The sequence below is a fragment of the Etheostoma spectabile genome, unplaced genomic scaffold (genome assembly GCF_008692095.1).
Source record: "Etheostoma spectabile isolate EspeVRDwgs_2016 unplaced genomic scaffold, UIUC_Espe_1.0 scaffold50, whole genome shotgun sequence".
Lineage (NCBI taxonomy): Eukaryota > Metazoa > Chordata > Actinopteri > Perciformes > Percidae > Etheostoma > Etheostoma spectabile.
Window position 1 is genome coordinate 234,138 of NW_022605620.1, and position 3,641 is coordinate 237,778.

General features: G+C 40.7%; 1 protein-coding gene across 1 annotated transcript; it reads right to left on the reverse strand.

Moving 5' to 3' along the window:
* Nucleotides 1-58: 58 nt before the first annotated feature.
* LOC116686814 (stonustoxin subunit alpha) lies at nucleotides 59-3,635 on the reverse strand. Its single transcript, XM_032511859.1, has 3 exons — nucleotides 3,476-3,635; nucleotides 3,288-3,334; nucleotides 59-2,369 (listed from the first exon to the last, which is right to left on the reverse strand). Exons 2-3 carry the CDS (start codon nucleotides 3,331-3,333, stop codon nucleotides 1,834-1,836), a joined length of 582 nt encoding a protein of 193 aa, XP_032367750.1. The 5' UTR covers nucleotide 3,334; nucleotides 3,476-3,635; the 3' UTR covers nucleotides 59-1,833.
* Nucleotides 3,636-3,641: the final 6 nt, after the last annotated feature.

Below are 3,641 nucleotides of genomic sequence, written 5' to 3' on the forward strand. Positions count from 1 at the left end.
TAAAAGTTGTTTAGAGCATGTCGATGTCTCAATTAATGTTCATGTTATTGACCAATGAACTTGGATGGATGTGTTTATCAGCTGTAGCTGAGGATGGGAGGTAAATCTGCACCTTGTTTACTTTACTAGCAATGTTAAATGAAAGCTAAAATGTGTGAGTAGATTCCCACTTAAAAGTATAACGTCATGTTATAGCATTCATAACGGTAAACATCTTTTTGCTGTGTCGGCTGTCTTTCCACAGGGACCAAGGAACAAACGGGGGCATTCACTGAGGATGGAAGCCACGGCAGCAAGTTGCCCCTGGTTTGTCAACATGGATGGGGCATTAGGGGAGTCTGCAGCAGTCTGCCCCGATCCAAGAGGTCAAACCAGGGCCAGGCGCTGCACTAGCATCACCAGAAGGGAGAGATGAGGGTGAGGAGAAATAAACCAAAAGAGAGCAGGGAGACAGAAGCCAAAGAGAGACGTTGAATAGATTATTTACTATATTAGAGATTGGCATTAAAGAAATAAAAGCATTCAATTAACTGCTTTGTCTGTGTCTTTAAGTTTTTAGGTGTGTATATAATAGAAACTGTTTTTTAATGTCTATTTTTCCATCAAATATATGACCTGGACACAGGAAGCTTCTAACTGAATAATTATATTCAGATGCTACCAGTTTTAATTATCACTCGTTAGGTATACAAGCTCTAAAAATACATTAATGATATGTGTATCTTCATTTTAACATTCATTCAAACATTGCTATATACTGTACACACAAGTATATTCAACATGAAGGGCGATCAGACTCAGCTGATGGTGTTGCTTCCAGACTGCAGACAGAAGGTCTGAAGCCAAACATCACAACTGGCAGCTTTTTTTTGGTAGGTTGGACTTTTTTGTAGTTCACAAGTGCTCAACATGTAATTTACACTTTTTAGTCTTTTTTGTAATAAATATATTTAAATTAAGACTCGTTGTCAGTAATCCAAAAACGCGTAGCGACATCTGTGTGCTACGCATAGGCAACATTGTTATTTAGTGATCAACATGTAATCCGGGGATTTTTTAAATATTGTTTATGCCAGGCTATGAATTTCCAGGTATTTACAGAATGTGGTGGCCATTCCACAAAAATAAAGGAGTTGTTAAATGTTCCATTAACATACACAGTTTTGGTTACATGTGGAATGAAGTCTGAGATTTTCCATCACTGCAAATCTCTAGTCTCAACACGTAAATTATTAAGAATGAGGCCATATGTCATGGTAGCTTGCTGTCACGTCACAGTGGGAGGCGTCTGAGCCACAGACAGTTAAAGAATATATATAAGATGTAATCAGTGTTGACAGAGACTAATTAGCATCAGCGTCCTCCAAAGGAACAGATACTCAGAGCTCCATTAATCTGTGACATTGCTCAGACTGTTGAACATTCAGATGTTGTGTTCTGCTTCAGCTCCTCCAATTTGGTCCTTCAGATGTCTCTCTCTCTCTCACACACACACACACACACACGCACACCTGGAAACACATGATCTGTGTGACAGTATGAACAGAGATTGACGTCTGAGAGAATCTGTTGATTGCATTTAACAAAAGTCATTTTATCGGTTGGCTTGTTTTTACTTAAGTTAAACAGTTATGGAAGACAAAACAAATGGAAGTTTCGGATTCGGTGTGAAAACAAGCGTAGAGACAGAAGGACTCGAATGTTTAAATTGACGTGTGATTTGTTGGAACAAATTCTTCATGTTTGGTCTGGAGTGTGTGTGATGGTGAACAGACTGAACTTTGATTTCAGCAGCTGATCTTCAGTCAGGGTTTCTGTCCACAGGAGAGACTCTCAGTCCTGCAGAGGACACAGAGACACTGAGGAACCAGCTGACCAGACCCTAAACCCAGGATAGAGAGGCTGAGTGAATGTGGTGTTGAAGGTGTGGAGGTGGATCAGTGAGTCAGAGGAGACTGTGTAGAAGGACAGAGAGCCAGCAGGACAGTCCACATACACTGCTACTCTGTTAGAGACAGAGGAGGACGGGAGGGCTGTTTCTTTGTCATTGTGCCAGACAGAGTAACCTTCATCATAGCAGCTCAGACTCCAGGACTGATCATTCCCTCCAAACACACAGTCAGTACTGTTTCCTTTCCTTCTGATTCCTCTGTAACTCACCGATATAAGAACCTCTCCTCTCCTCTCGACCTCCCAGTAACAGCGACCAGTCAGACCATCTCTACACAGCAGCTGAGGCCAGAAGTCAAACCTCTCTGGATGATCAGGATATGACTGATCCTCTAACACATATGTCACTGTACTGTTGTTGTCAGACAGTTTGAGTCCTCTGTTTACTGTGTTTGTGTCCAGTTTCAGTTCACAGACATCTAAAGGAGAGAACAAGACACAATACAGCTGCAGGTTATCATCTGATGATTTATTAACAACTTTACTGACACTTTAGAGCACTTTAGTTTGACATTAAAGTAAATTCAATAACTTAGTTAATGTCTAGTTATGAATATGCATTATTGTATCCTAAGAATGTGAAGTATACTTATTGTTGGTTTGTATTTTATATGCACTAACTTTGTGCTCCCATTTGCAGAGCCTCAGATTTGTAGAGTTAGTTTGAAGTGAATTAGTACCGTGTATATTGCCTTCAACCTAACACAAAGAGCAGTAAACTGACACTGGGGTCCTGTCAAATGTATTCTCACCAATATACCAAAGCTAATGTTCGTACCAAGAATCAGCAAATACAGTTCAATAACCTTCCTCCAGTTTAGTGAAAATCTAAGTTTTAGTTTAGTCAAAAGAAACAAATTTAGCTTTCTGTTGGCTAGACTGTGAATGAAATATATTTATCATTTCTGTTGGATCACTTTATTCAGTTTGCTGCGTTTTTGTTTGTTGATATACAATATACATATATTTTTTACGATTATTTTTTCGGCATGTCAGGCCTTTATTCGATAAGACAGCTTAGTCATGAAAGGGGAGTGAGAAGGAGAATGACATGCAGCAAAGGGCCGTAGGTGGGAACAGAACCTGTGGCCGCTGTGGCAAGATCTGAATCTCTGTATACGGGCACATGCACTACCAGGTGTGCTACCCAGGCACCCGCATTTATTGATTTTAAATTGACTGATTGAGTTCTAACATCTTTCCAGCTGCACTGACAGGAAAACCAATCCTGACTGGAACTTTGGATAAATTTATCATCGTACTTTAGTCACGAAAATGTAAAAATCTAGTGTTATATACAGCTGAGTTCTCATGAATCAAACTTTAAACACACTCACACTTCCTCAGTCCAGGTCTCAACCACTGCGGTCCACCATGGTCCATCCTGAAGGAAGAAAAAGTCTGAATCAACTTCATACTCCTTCACTCAGATCCTCCATTAATCATGAACCAGAGTTCATCAGTTAGTGACAGAGACACAGTGGGAGAGCTGCTGTTGTCTGTCCATCTGTCCATCTGTCCATACCTGAGAGTGTCCAGTCTCCAGTTTGGATCCTTAAGTCCAGCTGACAGCAGCTTCACTCCTGAGTCTCCTGGATGATTATAGCTCAGGTCCAGTTCTCTTAGGTTGGACCTCAGAGCTGAGGCCAGATAAGCAGAGCCTTCCTCTGAGATCAGACATCCTGACAGAC

Bases quoted from the DNA above. Each gene is read 5' to 3' on its own strand.
- LOC116686814 (XM_032511859.1), bottom strand. From the start codon at position 3,333: ATGGACCATGGTGGACCGCAGTGGTTGAGACCTGGACTGAGGAAGT. The intron at 2,370-3,287 runs GTGAGTGTGTTT...TCTCTCCTTTAG, and splicing joins GAGACCTGGACTGAGGAAGT to ATGTCTGTGAACTGAAACTG.